The following is a 14,871-nucleotide window of genomic DNA, read 5'->3' as shown; positions in this document are numbered from 1 at the left end:
CTACTTAATCTGGCAATGGTAAGTCGAAAAGTGTCTCATGGTTGTATGTGCACTGGATGGCATACCTAGGAGATCTATGTATGTAACATCTACCACACAACATCACACTGCATCAAAAAAAGTTCTTACTGGTTTCAAGATGATCTTGTACTGTTATGTGTAGATATGAACCTCTAGCTTCAACCAGTGCTTTGGAGAGCTGTGTATCCATTCAGAGAAGCATTGATTCCTATGAAAGATTTTACAAGAGAAAAATATTTACGTATTCTTATGTAATATGGGAAATCATTTGTCTTTCAGGTACTGAGCAGTACAGTGAGTATACAGGTTATGCAGAAACTTACCGGTGGGCAAGAAGCCATGAAGATAAGACCCCAAGGTGAAGTTCCACATAAGTATTTCAAGTGAAGGAATAAACAAATGTCTTAAAGATTTGATGCTTTGTGTATTTGGCTTACTATAGAATTTTATAGCTTGATCCTACTTTCTTCAGAAGAGCCAACAAGCTAAGAAAGTTATCTCCTGATGCTCATGATGATACCTGCCAACGTGTCAATTCTTAGATCAACAGGTTTTAATTATCTGTATCGAACCCAGAGTTTTCTGAAGATAACTGAACTTTGCATTATAAGAACTATATACTTCCCAGGAATTTTGACAGTGATACCATGTGTTGCAGGTGATATTAGTGTGTCAAAATAAGATTTAATATCATGAATCTGAGAAGAAGTCTCTAAGCACTTACATTTATTTCCCCAGTAGTGCTTATGCAGTGAGTACGCACAGTAATCCATCTTGTATTGGACGTGGCTTTGCACAACCTGATGTAGTGGGGGGTGTCCCTGCCCAGGACTGAGGCAGGAGAAGTTGGAATTAAATGATATTTAAAGGTTCCTTCCAACCCAAACAATTTGGTGATTCTGTAAATTCTGGAGGAAGATAAAGAGCCAGAGTGCTTTTTTGACTTTGCAGTGTTCCTCTGCACTGAATAAACAGTGCCATTTAATGAGATGTGTTTCACATTTCTACTTTCTCGTTCAGACTCTAGGCTGGAGGATTTATGGATTTATAAGGGAATCTTCTCTCTTTTCTGATGCTTTTGTCAGCACTCCGTTGTTGTTACAAGCTCACCTTTCTAGTGTCTTCTAATGGAAAAGCTCTGCAGGGAACTGCTCATCTCAGATCATGATTATATGGCCAGTATTTAAGAACTAATTTTACTATCACATCTTGTCTTCTCACCCCAAATTTAGGGATGAGTGGCAGCGGCGCTACACTGAAATTGTTGCCATAGATGCATTTCACTTCAGACGTTTCCTTGATCAGTTTGGTCCGGAGAAAATCAGAAGAGAGCTCAACAAGGCAAGTCAGTCACTTTTTAAAGCAGCCTGCAGCCTAAGGCTGTTTCATTAATGCTTGCAGTACCTTTTAAAATATTTTTGTATTTGTGTGTGTCTTCAGTTAAGAAAACCGTTCATCTAACAGTGTACTTCGTTGAAGTAGAAGCTTGTCAAACAGAGTGGTTTATCCTTTGATACATAGTTCAAATGGGCAGTTTACTCAATCTTCAAAAATATAAATGAAATTTGGGTACACGTTTTGCTGACTCTTCTCTATCCTACTTCTAAATGATGTTTTTATGTTCTCTCCCCATGATTGGCTCTGCTGAATCCTATTCAGCCTTTCATTCAAGTGGAGTAGGAGGTACCTCATGTATTAACACAGTGACAGTTCATAAATATGGTACCACTTGCTTTTCTCCTATCTTCTGGATAAACTTTTGAAATATTTACATATTTATCTTTTCATATATTGATGTAACCTTGAGCTGAGATCTGACTGTCCATAAATTTCCTATCTATTCACACAATGTCTGTAAGGGCTGTTGCAACTGAATGGGTATAGACATACCAAACAGCTTGTAGTGATGGGAACATGTAGAAGATTGATAAATCAGGCTGGTTCCAGTCCTTTAAACAAAGCTCTTAGACTGACATCCAGAAACAGCACATTTCCTACTGATAGTTCTTGTACATTATCTAAGATTACTGTATATTTAAAGCGGTCAGTCCTTAACTTTATCCTCCATTAACTGTGTGTGTACAAAACTGTATAGTTAGTTCCAACAGCGTTTGATCTTGGTGGTTCTAGTTGTCAAGATTGTCAAGCTCATGAAATCTTTGACGAAGGAAGCTGGAACTGCAGTGAGCATCTTTTCTCTCTACTCTTCTCCCTCATTTGGGATATTGTTATATCTGAGTTTCTAGGTTGTTCCTAGCTGACGGTCTCTGCTCTGGACTGTCTGTGGGGCTTTTGTTTGTTCAGCTGATTGCTTTTTTGCTGCTGCTCTTGAAAATAAAGCAGTCCTTTCCCATCTTTGGAGGTGATGCTTCTGCACTGATGGATTATTACCATCAGTGAACTGTTTGTGAATCTGGGGCACTAGCTTCTGGCCTGCACTGATGTTTTCAAAGTCCTTGCTTGTATCCCATTCTTATATATTTTTATCCCATTCTATATATTTTGTCATAACAAGAGATACTTGGTATCAATCTCCAGTTCAAAAGGCAAATTCTCATAATGTAAGTTGATAAGATTAATGGTCCACATTGAAGGCCTCGGACATTAGCATAAGACATAGACAGAGAGAGGTCTGTGGCCTGTTATAGCAATGCAGCACTCTTTTCACTGTGCAGTTGAGCACAAAAATGTTTATGCACTTACATTATTTATCATACTTACATTTAGCTTAAAAAGACAGGATAGTAGCATGCTTATATGATAACAGATGCAGCAGGCCGCTGCTTTAGCTAGGGGTTTAGGTGTAAGGTCATGCTACAACTATTAGGAGGTTCCCTGCTTTCTGTAGTGCAGGAGACCATGAAATTCTATATGCATTTAAAATAAATTCAAATGTAGGGCAGTGTGTTCCTAACTCTTAGCTAGAAGGGAAAAGGAATATACCTTATTCTTATCAGTTTATTTTTCCTCCCAGAAATGACGTGCAGTCCTGAAGGACTAATTTTAGTTTAGTCTTAAAACTTCGGCTTCGTGATTGAAGTAACATTCATCAGATTGTTGCTTTTTGGTTGGAAATGAAATTAGCCCTGAAAGAGACAGTAAATAAATTTTGGAAGCCATATCTTGGTACAAAATGCAAATGATTTACGCCAGTGAATTTATGATCTGCCTACCATTTTCAGAGTTATTGATTGGATTTGGATTTTTAACATAAATTACAGTAGGTACGTGAGGCTTTGATATACTGTGTCAGTCTGACAGGTGGTGTTTGAAGACTGGGAGTATTTAAAGGAAATTTGAACTGTAGTAGTAACGAGAACTAAGTTTTTAAGTGACTGATGTTTTTACAAATCAGATGTGTTCAACTGTATTCAGTATGTTTGGTTCTTTCAGTTTGTTCTAAAATTAATGTTAACCTTACAACTTTTCATGTGTGGGGGAAAAAAAAGGTGGTAGAATAGGCTGCAGTCTACTTTTTTTTTCTTTAAATAAATTAGGACAAGGTAAGTATATGCACGCAAGCTGTTAAATATGGATTTATTAGTAGGCATTGCTCAGCCTCTGTTTGTTTCCAGAGGCTCTTTTGCCCATCTGTTATTTTGGGCCATTAAGAAATGATTGAAACAACTTGAAGCGAGTGATTCTTCTTACAGCTTGCCTTTTCTTAGAAGCCTATGTGATTTCTCTAACATCTACTTCTTTTAAAGAACCAGATGTTCTCTCTGGTTCCATGAAAGGTGTCTTGAGGCCGACATTTGTTTCTGGTTTAACTGAATGCAAGATTAATATTGTCTGAATTTGGTTAGTGAGAATAAAGGAGAAAAAATTCTACCTCATTTCAACATTAAGATTTGCAGATACTTTTGTAGGAGATGTCATAGCTCTATCTTTGCTTGTCCCTTCAGATTATTGCCTCACGAAGTCTGTCTGCAGAATCACAGAATGGCCAGGGTTGGAAGGGACCTCAAGGATCACGAATCTCCAATCCCCTGCCACAGGCAGGGCCACCAACCTCCCCATTTAATACCAGACCAGGCTGCCCAGGGGCCCATCCAACCTGGCCTTGAACACCTCCAGGGATGGATGGGGCATCCACAGCCTCTCTGGGCAGCTGTTCCAGCACCTCACCACTCTCGTAGTGAAGAACTTCCCCCTGACATCCAAACTAAGCGTCCCTCTCAATAATTTTTCCAGTTGGAAGTTCCACTTTCCAAATGCTGAAGAACAACTGATGTACAGTTGGGCTTGCAGTCATAAATGTCGTGGAGCTGGTTTTGATAACCATTGACTAGTAATAATAATGGTAAAAGTGACAGGTTCACGCTTACCAAGAAATGCATCCCAAAAATTTACAGCGTATGGAGCAGTACAGAACTGACATGTCTCTTAGGTGTACCAAAAAGATGTGACAAAACCTACTGTTTAAAGTTATATTCCCTGCTCCAGCTGTTCTGTTAACTTACTGTAGTTTTCAAATCCATGGAAATCTGCACCTGCGTTTAATTTTGAACTTGGATCCGAACAAGGCAAAATTATTCTTGCCTTAAAAGAATGCCTAAATAAAGAATTTATTATTTAATTGCTACTGTAGTTTACTTTCAACTTAAAGGAAGATTAATGGTATATTGAGCTTATTTGATTTTTTTTTTATTGCTGGAAGATGGTACTGATTGTTATCATTCAGTTGTTTGAAAATAATGCACCAATGTGCCTGTCAGCTTCATCTTCTGACTCTTGTCTGCCTGCAGGCCTACTGTGGCTTCTCTAGACCCAATGTTCCACCGCAAAATCTCTCTGCAATAGCCACAGGAAACTGGGGATGTGGTGCCTTTGGAGGGGATTCCAGATTAAAAGGTAAATTATAGCAAGAGGTTAAGATTCAAATGAAACCATGAACTTAGATTTTGATTTTTGATCTTATTCTTTTTTGGGGCTAAGTACATTTTTTGGTTTTGTTCAGTGTGAATAAATTGTAGCCAAGTATTCAAACAGTAGTTAAACTGTCTATAGACCTGGTTCATTAACTTTGATCTTTGGACATGACTGTTGTGACCTTAAATACTAAAAATGCATGCTGTTTTTCTATGCTGTTTCCAGTTTAAGATTTGAAATAGCCCTGATTGTTTCTGAAATGCCAGGTTTAGTGCTTATGTAGCAGTGAAAACTTCAAAATCACAGATACTGAATATTAGTTCACTCTCATTTTAACTCTCAGTTATGTACCTCAGTTAATCTTCCTGAACCGGTCTTTACAGCCTATGCCTAAAAATTAATATCTCTGCAAAGCTGTTCAAAGTACTTGCTTGTTTGGAAGGTCTCAGAAACTTGCTGGCAATGTTTTATGTCTTGCTCTGTGATAGACTGCAGTATGCCAGAGAGGCTGTGAGTCACTAAGGCATCCTCCTTTCTTTCCTGTCTCACCTGCTCTCTCTCACTTTCTCATGTTCTTTTATTCTTAATTAGAGTGTATCTAGTGCAGCAGATACCACGTGCCTACTACGTTCATGTAAGACTTTTCCCATCAAGTTAAGAAATGGCAGATCCTGATGTTTAAATTGATTTATGGAACTTATACTGAAAGTTAACATTTTGGTTATTTTCAAACTCGTGGGAAGTATTCAAAATTTGTTTTTCTGAACAACTTTGCGGAGGGGTACATTATCAGACAAACATTCACTAGGCTACCAACTTCCATGAGTTTTCTATCCAGCTGTGGTTTGTTCACTGAGAATCTATTTTTCTGTCAGTACTCATTGCCTTGCTGACAGCTGATTTTGATTTCTTTTAGGTAAACTGGGTTGTCGTGTTCAGAACATGAGTACCACATGTAGGATCTGATCATATTTGATTATGATTCATGCTAGGAGGGTTTAATACTTGTTCTGATTTGCATTATCTCTTTTTTTTATGAGTTTCCAATTAAAAAAAAAAAAAACACAAACCATACTGTTCATCTGATCCAAGTTGTTACTTGTTCAGTGCTAGATGTAACTTTCAGAATAGAGTTTGCTCACTGGAGGGCTTGATACTGGAGCCTTCGTTGCCTATCAGTCAGAGCTCAAAAGCGAGATAAGCTGACGAAGACCAGGAGAGCTGAGTCCGTTTGGGGAGGAAACCCTAAGAAAAGATGTTTTAGCTGACAAAGAAATGAGCCATGAGTTGCTGAGTCTATAAATCTACTGTGAACTTTCAGTTAAGTTAAAATTAAACTAAAGGCTTAAAACATGAAGTTTTTCTCTGTTTTTCGGGTCAACCTTGTTTTCCCTCTTCTCCCCAACACGTGCCAGAATTAACAATTAGCAGCCAGTGCTAGTGTTACAAAAATGCTCATTTCAAGTTATGATTGTACTCTCAGGTCATCTCCTGTTCTTTTGCCAGGCCTTAAAAAAGAGCACCTCACTTCAACCATATTCTTCTTGGAAAGCAAGCTTGATTTCTTAGTTGACTCTGCAAAATCAATACTTAATAAAGTGAATTAATTGATAGCAATGTGCTATTGGGCATGGAGCTAGTCTTTAATTTGTGGCATTTTTCTTCAAGCCAATTTTAACTGGAAATAAGATGACAGTTCTTTTTTTGGTAAATTGTGAGCTACAAAAAGGGTACAGTAATTTGGCTTGTGTGTTTTGTCAGACTATGTTTGTACTTGATGTATGATAACCAAATGAACTCTTGTTTATTTCAGATGCTTCTCATGCAATCCTAACTACTAAAGCTGTTTCTCCATTTCTAAAATGCTGTATGGGATTATTTTGAAGTGCAAATTCTTTCTGTGGTTTCACTTCACTATGACCAAATCTGTTACACTTGATAGGGATTCATAATTTCCTCATTTTGGAATATGTTTTCAAACTCTGAGATTATCAGTATCACAATTTATTGAACCCAAAGTAACAGTATTGATCACACAGGCTTGGCAGTGTATTGAAAACGACAATTTCCGTAGATTATAATGTGTTTTGTGTGTAACATTCTTACGTTTGAAAGGATGATGGTGTTCATCTATTGTCTGGATCTCTAACAGAGACATCGGAACAACCAAGTAGTTTGATGTAATCAGATATAATTAAGTAAGTTCCATTATGCAGTATCAGATGGGTTTTTTTGATCATCTGATAAGCATAGTTATAATCAAGGTCACAGATGATGAGAAAGAAGCCTTCATGGGGAAGGAAAAAAGTATCCAGCTTTATGAACCAAGAACCCAATAAATAAATGAGACATATTTCAGCTTAGCTGGGAATATTTCCTTACTGTGGAACAAAGGACTTGAAATGCTGATGAAATATGTTTATCTGATTGGGAGAATTTGGAAGATCTTGTCTTGTTTCTGAAGCCAGAGGATGATTTAAGAATTTACAACTACAGGGTTCTGTGCAACTGTCTGAAAGGCTTTTTTCAAGTGTTTTATTACTGAAAATGCAAAATAGATTTTCTGTATTGAGGCATCTCATAAATACCTAAATTTAAATTGTAACAAATATGAATAAGTACTCTTTTTGTGACTTGGTGTTATGTATCTGAAAAAATAAGGTTTAAGAGGAAGAGGCCATTGAAAGATTTATTTTATGCTGAAGTCTTGGGCTCAGTGTGGCAGAAAAAAAGTATTCCTTCAGGTGCAGTTCCTGAAGAGTTAAATGAAATTTTGGGTGCTGTTTTGTAAAGCCAGGAGTTGGACTCGACAATCCCTTCCAACTTGGGATATGATTCTATGAAATCAGATCTGCCTGGGGCACAGGGAACAAGAGAGCCCCAGGGTCTATTGCTGGTGGTCTTTTCTGTATCTTGTTTCTGTGTGGATGTTTCAAGTGGGTGCTGTATTGTATTAATACTCAAAGACTGACTTTTACAGAAATTTTGACTCTCGTTTCATGAGATTTATAGGGAGTCAAAATAAATAGTGGAGTACTTGTAATATTTCTTGTGTGAAGCGAAACTGCATTGTTTGTTTGGAATTAATATGAAGATTCATTAGATTCTGTTCCCCTGTGCAAGCTACTTAATTAGGCCCTTTAAAAGCTGAACTACTGAAGCTTTACCAAATCTACAGCTGGTTCAGTAGTTTAATTAAATATCATTCCCAGATTGAGATTAATTTCACATGTGCTTCATGTAATTTATAATTTTAGCTATGGGTCTACGAGGCTTTTGATTAAAGAATGCAATATTTTAAGTCTCGTTTCATAGCTGAGCTATGACAAGCTTTCTATTTAGCTTCTATTGCAGGTGGTAATGCACTACATATGCTGTTTTATTTAGAATAAAATCTTTCTTTTTCTACCCAGTAACTAATTGTGATTGAGATAGTCATTATGAGGATGAACACTGAAGCTGTACCCATAGGTTCTGAAACAAGTAGCAAAAATAGTTTATGGGAGTTTGTTATTTGGACTGATGTAACATAACTTTAAAGGAATGTGTCATTGATGATACGTGCCTGTGACAGTCCAACCTCACAGTATTGCTTGGGGAAAAAGCTGTGCTATTTAATAGTTGGGTGCTGCCTCAAAGGGTCTGGTTTTTTCTGCTCCCCTTCCCAGGTGCTCTTCCTTACATCAGTTCTGGTTCTCAGTAAACCCATCACTCAGCCAACTCAACTGCTTGTCTTGCAGAGAACAGTTAGCTTTTACTCTCTTGTCAGAGGACTTTTCTGCCAGGTTGGTGAATGGAGTTGGCTCAGGGGAGATGCTAATGAGTACCTGAGAGCAGCAGCAAACAGTGAGAAGGGACCAGAGCCACTCTCTCCAACTGCAGCAGATCATTATCTTGGCTCAGCTAGATTATTGGCCAGCACCCCAGATAATTTTCTAGTGTAAATCTTCAACAGTCTGTTTCCAAAGTCAGGATTGTTCTTGTTCATTTTCCCTATAGCAAAGCCAGCCTACTTCATAGCCTTAGCATTTGCCGGAACGTGAGATGCAGCTTGGTTCAGGGAATTTGACACAAAGCTGGAAATAAACCACAGTCGCATTGCTGACATCATGACCTTCCTTTTTAGAGGTCACAACAAGACACAATATTTCATGCTGTGCACTTTGATTGTGGGCAAAATAGACACCTTAAATTGCATGGTAGAATCATAGATCTCCACTTGGGAGATTAAAAAAAACCATATTGGTCAGCTCCTGCTTTGTATAGCTTATGTAATGAAAGGATTAGCTATGTTCCTTCAGAAGGAAAGAGGAGAAAGTCAGTTCTATTCTAACCTCATCTAAATTGCTTAAACCCAGGATTATAACAGGATGGTCTGCTTTTTTTATGTTGTTGGATGTGTTTATTGGTTAACTAATGGCTGTATGCAGCTTAGGGCTGGGGAGAACAGACTTAAATTTATATTTTTTTTTGTTGTTGTTTTGTTTTAAGGGTATTGTTTATCTGGAAAATTATGCCTAGTGGCTCCATCAGAATACTTCAATACTTAGCTTGGCTTTAAAAGTAGAAGTAATTTTCTATCTATTGTTTGCATTGCTTTGTAGTGTTCACTTGAACATGAGTGGTATAATTATTTGCTGTAAAACTTATGCTGTGTTTTGTCTTGCATTCAAGCATGTATTATTATCATTTTTTTCCCCTCTTCTTTCAGCCTTAATACAGATATTGGCAGCTGCTGAGTCTGGACGTGATATTGTTTATTTTACCTTTGGAGATGTGGAGCTGATGCGAGATATTTACAGTATGCATACTTTTCTCTGTGAGAAGAATCAAACTGTTGGTGAGCATAAACCTTTTCATATATGCAGACTACTGTATAACTGGAAATAATCCAGTAAGAATTATTGTCATCAAGTCCTGAGCCCAAGCAAATGGTCTTGGTTTATTGGCACCTGTTTTCAGGGGAGCTCTTCTGATACAGGGTTAACTCAGCAATGTTCATCTGACCTCTAGGATCCTAGAACAGCTTATTTAGGAGTTCTTCTCAGAGTTTGGAAAATATTGATGTTGTAGATGTAAGACTTGCAAAAGTTTTTTAATACAACTTTAAAGGCTTAAATAAAAATCTGCTCATACATTCCTGGTATAGATTTAAGTTATAGTGCTTTTGGTTTGATTTTTGTAAGAAAAAATAGTAGTCAAACCTGTTATCCAGCTGCAATGCAATGAAAGCAGTGTACCCACTGCCCCCACTATAATTTTAAAGAGTCTTTACTTTCTGGGACAAAAGTAGGAAGCTTGTTAACCTGCAATACGTTTGTGAGTGGTACAAATGGGAATTAATGTTCAGATAGCTGAGCAGAAAGAGGAGGGAGTCTGCCTGTGTTATGAAGAAACTTGGAACCAGTAGGGTGTCCCTTGTGCAGTTGTCTACTTCTTCTTTCACTGCTCATCTAGAGATATCACTTGGCACTGTTTCAGGCATTTCTAGTCTTCAGTTGCAGCTATATGTTGTTCATAGCATGATTTAATATTTCTTTGTTTTCATTTTCAAGGGGATGTTTATAGGCTGCTACTCAGATACTACAATGAAGAATGCAGAACCTGTTCTACTTCAGGACCAGAAGTGAAGCTGTACTCTTTCATATATAACACCATTGAGTCCTATGCAGATTCTACAGATGATGATGAAGAAAAAGGGTTGTGCTTTGATGATTAAGATAAATGTGTTTAATTGGAATATTGTTCAACTCCTCCCACTCGTTTGAATTGCTGAGTGGAAAGTATGACTTGGATAACTTAATATATATTGATTGCATTGGTAGTTATCAAACATCCAAAAATCTACCTTTGAGAGGCATGATAGCTTGTTTGGTGGCTTCATACATGGAAACTTGTTCATGTGTGTACAGAGAGGATTTCTCTGGTAAATCTGGTTTGCTTTACACCTTTGTTTAGCAGGAGGTTTTATAAACACTTGTATTTTGATCAAGATATTGCTGAAAGATTTCAGAAGATTTCTCTGTATCTAGACTTCTTGCTAAGCCTAGTGCTGGAGTACGTGCAGCCATATAACCCCCAGAATGAGCTTAGAGAGAAACTTTGTAATTACTGTTCTTATTGACAGTTGTAACAATTTGATTACCTCCTTAAGACTGCCGTGGTACTTCCATTGTTCTTATCCAAATTTTCCTACATTTGGTTTAAAACGTCCTGGTTTTGATATACTTTGTAATAAATGGCTAAATGTGAAGATTCTGGAGGAGCTATAATGCATTTCAGAACTGCATTAGTTTGGTCAAATTAGAAAAAGTTATCATGAAGAACAGTCTGAAGAACAGATGGGTGGGAGAATGAGGTATGTGATCAGAATTAGAAGCAGAAGGAAACATTCATGTATTAAACTTCTAAAACCATCTTGTTGGTGCTATCTGTTACAACACTGAACAAGGTCGTAAGCATATTAGTATACATGAAGTTCCTCAAGGATCACTGTTGTTGATAACTTCATTTGAATTAAGGTCTGCTGTAATTTTGTTGATACTCTCATATCAGTTCTCCCTTATTGCAGCATGTGAGCATTAGATACCTGTGGGAAAACAAGTGGAAACCAGTTGCATATCAGTGGGAGGAAAGCCCAGGCTACAGATAAGAACATAAGGTTTTGTGAGGAATTTGCACCTATGTTGTCTTAGGCGTGGGAATAATAACATTGGAGAGAGCTCAAAAGATCTGTAAAAACTGTTTTTAATGTCTCTGTGAATACCAAATTATTGTTTCTGTAGTATGTTAATATTTTACAGAAATCTACAGATAAATAGGTGAAAAAAACTTTCTAGGTCTACATACAGGGTTGATTCAATGAAATGTTTTCTGTTAGTAATTAAACCCAATTTAAGTTCAGGCCAGCATTGCTAAATTTAATCTCTTGTGTGTCAGATCTGCCTGGTCAGTTATAGCTGCTCTCTGAGCAATACAAGTAACAACAGCAGGAAGTGTAGTGAGCTATAGCTCTAGTATCAACAAATCCTTTTGGTTGGTGTCTGATAAAATATCTGCAAGCCTGAAACGTAACCTACTAATGAAATAGTGGAAGCTACTGATAGTCTGGCTAGCAGTAAAGCACCCATTGCTTGAGCTGCTCTGGTGGAAGAGCAGTATCAAATTGTTTGGGTCACTTACAAATGACTTCAGAGTGCTGCACCATTGCATCAGTGCTGCAGTGGGCCACTAGGAATTGTTGCTTCAAATGTGACACACAGCAGCTTGGCTGATTTTTGTCCTATTATTCCTGCCAGCTATGTTTTTCTTCACACACATCCGTGTCAAGGAAAAGTTTTACAATAGAATTTCAGGGTCCTCTTAGCGTTTGCATCTTGTATCCTCTCACTTTGCAGAAATCTTTTCTCCTGCTCCTTGTGTTTTCCTGTTGGCTGAGATTCTGGCAATGACAGAACTTCTAGATGCAGTGCTGATGACAAATGTACCTGATTTATTAAGAGCCGTGAGACAAAATTGGTGCTACCTGCCACATCTTCACTGTACTACTCAGGATTTCTTATAGAAAAGGTGAAAAGAAATTGTTCCAACCAACTGGAAGAAAATACAGCAAAAAGTTTTAGGTGGCCAGATGTGAGTTCCCCTTTATCGTAAATACATGCATCTTTAGTAGTGCAATATTTATTTTTGTTGTTGAGGGAAAATGATTCTTCTGTTAATGAAAAACGTACTAAGTAAGATGGCATAAAATTTTAGTTTGGCTCTAGAAACAGAAAAAATATATATTTAGTTTTGGAAAGGTTCTCTGAAGTTCATATAGTAGTGTATTCAGTTACGTTTTGGAGTGTCAACTATTTTAGGAAGTTCCTAGTTCTGTCAGCTTTATTTTCACTAATACTTGAGACCTTTCAAACAGGGGAAAGAACAGCTTCTGAGATTGCTCTTTAGGATATGTTTCCCATACATTTTTTCCTGAAATATGACTACGTGGACAGGAGAAAAAGAAAACTTGTTTTCTGTTTAATGTCATCTGAGTAAGAATGATCTATCCCATGTTCTGCCTTGTGTCCCTGAACTCATAAAGGGCAGCACTGTAAGAACTCTTGGAATATGACTTCGATTGCAGGTGGGCTGGAGATTACATTTTTCTTGGTTTGTTTTGTTTTTCTGGACGATAAAAAGCCAAGAGTTGAAGAGTTACCAATGGTGTTCGATTGCCATGGCTTTGGAATTCAGTAAGTGTTGAAGTGCCCAGAGTGCTGCGTGGGGAAGGAAGAATTTTGAGCCCAACGTGTACTCTGCACCTCACTTTTTCTGTCCAGCTACCACTCTCCATTTATAACCTACCTGAAGTGTTTTCTTTAGCTGGAGATGTGTTTTGGTGCTCTGGACATAGCATGGAACAGAAGGCCCAGTGCTCTTCGCAGCCTAGCAAACTTCATCTTCATAATTCTAGAAACCTAGAAATCTGTTTATGGAGTATTGCTCTTTTTTTTATTATTATTATTGCTTTAAGGATGTTTGTTATATGTTTTCAGATAACAATAAACTTCCTACCAAAACTATTGTTTTATACTTGTTTTAGCAGCTAAACTGAATGCTTAGTATCAAAGAGGCAATCATATAGATTGCAGTGTTGCCTCCTAGTGAAGTTTGGTGTCAGAGTGCTGCTGTTTGTTCTACAGCTCTGGCACCTAAACTCCTTGGTTATGAGGTGTTCTTCTGAGTACCCATTTCTGTATATATTAATTTATAAATTGATGAACTGTTCCTGACGTTCTTCTGAACTGCAGTTTATGCATCATTATATTCTATTGATTTTTCTGGATCTGTATGCTAATGTTTACATGACTTTTGTAGGAATACAATTAAAAAATTGATTGAAGCAAGGTGGTTTACTTTATCTTATAATATACTTCCCAGGACTGAGAGATTCCAGTACATCTGAATGTACATGGCCCAACAGGAGTTGTACTGTTGACTGCCAGTGCTGCCATAGTAGTAAATCTAATAATTCTCACAATATCATAATTTGTTCATGCTGTATAATAGTGTGGCAGTTGATTCATTGTGCTTAGTAATTAAAAAAGGAGGGAACTATTGCAAATTTGGGTTAGTCTTAAGAGAGCCTGAGGGCAAATGAAACATCAGCCCCTGAGAGCAACTTCCCAGTTAGAGACTCTTGGTGACCGCTCTGTCCTGTAGTTGCACCTTTTTGCAGTTGCTCCCTATTTTCTGGCTTATTTATACCTCTTTTTATCTTTTAAGAGTAAGTGCCATATGCAAAGTCACTGTGCATTAGCCAAGTTAACGAGTGAATTCATCCACTGGGTTTACTGAAGGAGACTCTGGGGCGGGTGCAATTGTACTCGTTATGCTCACATTTCAGTTTTCAATAGCAAAGAAAATGGAAAGGCTGATCCACTGCTTGTTCCTGGTTTTAGATTTAATCTTGGGCGAATGGCCAGAATAACCAATTGCCTCATGGTGATATCAAGTGTTGGAGAGCCTGGAGGTGGCAGCTCTGATAGCGTGATGACTGGATAGAAAAGGGTTGATGTGTGTTATAAGCTGTGAGGACAGGGATCCAGGAGAAGTAGTGTGTTTCTGACAAGAATAAAAGCATCCAGAAAGCCATAGAAGTAGCAAGATGCTGCAGCCATCTCAAGATTTTTAACTAAAAATTGAGTGTTTATGATCTTGTTTTGTGCTAACAGTGTTTCATGCTCATTTATCACTGCTTAAGTGATTCTGACCTGGGAACCATGTAGGAGGTATCTGTCACTGATAGCTCCATTACGACAATATCATCAATTTCTGCTTAACTGAGCTGTCAAGCTGGGGTTAGATTGCCTGGTTCTGGCAAGCAGCACTCAGAATGCTGTTAAAGGAAGCTCTAGTATGTTCTAAGTCTTCCTGAAAGTACTGTGGTACAGTGCTGTGAGGCTTACAGATGCACAGGAGACACAGACACCGCGC

General features: G+C 37.8%; 1 protein-coding gene across 1 annotated transcript in view; it reads left to right on the top strand.

The window, feature by feature from the left end:
• Positions 1-11,146, top strand: part of PARG (poly(ADP-ribose) glycohydrolase) — a 60,191-nt gene extending 49,045 nt beyond the window's left edge. The window contains exons 14-18 of the mRNA XM_042862952.1: positions 301-379; positions 1,254-1,362; positions 4,770-4,875; positions 9,605-9,733; positions 10,449-11,146. Coding sequence (XP_042718886.1) covers positions 301-379; positions 1,254-1,362; positions 4,770-4,875; positions 9,605-9,733; positions 10,449-10,612 — 587 coding nt within the window. The 3' untranslated portion in view covers positions 10,613-11,146. The remainder of the gene's footprint in view (positions 1-300; positions 380-1,253; positions 1,363-4,769; positions 4,876-9,604; positions 9,734-10,448) is intronic.
• The last annotated feature ends 3,725 nt before the right edge of the window (positions 11,147-14,871 follow it).

Source organism: Lagopus leucura, unplaced genomic scaffold (genome assembly GCF_019238085.1).
Source record: "Lagopus leucura isolate 7727_CA_CO unplaced genomic scaffold, USGS_WTPT01 Super-Scaffold_739, whole genome shotgun sequence".
Classification (NCBI taxonomy): Eukaryota; Metazoa; Chordata; class Aves; order Galliformes; family Phasianidae; genus Lagopus; species Lagopus leucura.
Note: the sequence above shows the minus strand (reverse complement) of the source record. Positions and strands in the feature narration are given on the sequence as shown.